Consider the following 747-nt stretch of genomic DNA (forward strand, 5'->3'; position numbering starts at 1 on the left):
AGTGTCCCTGTCCCCATGGCAGTGCCAGCCGTGTCCCCATGGTGTGATGGTGTCCCTGTCACCATGGCGGTGCCAGCCGTGTCCCCATAGCGTGGCAGTGTCCCTGTCACCATGACAGGGATAGAGGTGTCTCCATGGTGTGGCAGTGTCCCTGTCCCCATGGCAGTGCTAGTTGTGTCCCCATGGTGTGGCAGTGTCCCTGTCACCATGGTGGGGACAATGTCCGTGTCACTCCAGGTCTACAACCCGCTGAGGTTCAGCCCTGAGAACACCAAGGGACGGTCCCCATCGTCCTTCATCCCCTTCTCCGCCGGCCCCAGGTACTCCAGGGTGGGGACACGAGTGTCCAGGTGCCACCACCCCCCTGGCCGGGCTCACAGCGGGGTTGTTGCCCCCGAGCTGTGACATCCAGCCGGGAACAACCTCGGGGAGGTGTGTGGGGGGTGTGGTGTCACCTGCGTCACCCGGGAGGTGACAATGGGGCCGCGGTGGCAGGAACTGCATCGGGCAGAGCTTCGCCATGGCCGAGATGAAGGTGGTGGTGGCACTGACGCTGTCCCGCTTCGTGCTGCGGAGGGACCCGGCCCGGCCGCCCCCGCGCCGCAAACCGGAGCTCATCCTGCGCGCCGAGGACGGGCTGTGGCTGCTGCTGGAGCCACTGCCCCGGGACACGGCCTGAGGGACACGGGGACACCGCGGGGACACCCTGTGGGGACACCCTGTGGGGTGGGTGTCACACCCGGGGGA

General features: G+C 67.1%; 1 protein-coding gene across 1 annotated transcript in view; it reads left to right on the top strand.

Annotated features, from left to right (window-relative positions):
• LOC113941681 (phylloquinone omega-hydroxylase CYP4F2-like) overlaps positions 1 to 741 on the top strand; it is a gene marked incomplete at its 5' end in the record, with an annotated part of 2,983 nt that extends 2,242 nt beyond the window's left edge. The window contains 2 exons of the mRNA XM_027632817.1: positions 238 to 320; positions 496 to 741. Coding sequence (XP_027488618.1) covers positions 238 to 320; positions 496 to 679 — 267 coding nt within the window. The remainder of the gene's footprint in view (positions 1 to 237; positions 321 to 495) is intronic.
• Positions 742 to 747: the final 6 nt, after the last annotated feature.

The sequence above is a fragment of the Corapipo altera genome, unplaced genomic scaffold (assembly GCF_003945725.1).
Source record: "Corapipo altera isolate COAL_440 unplaced genomic scaffold, ASM394572v1 59343, whole genome shotgun sequence".
In the NCBI taxonomy this organism is placed as follows: domain Eukaryota; kingdom Metazoa; phylum Chordata; class Aves; order Passeriformes; family Pipridae; genus Corapipo; species Corapipo altera.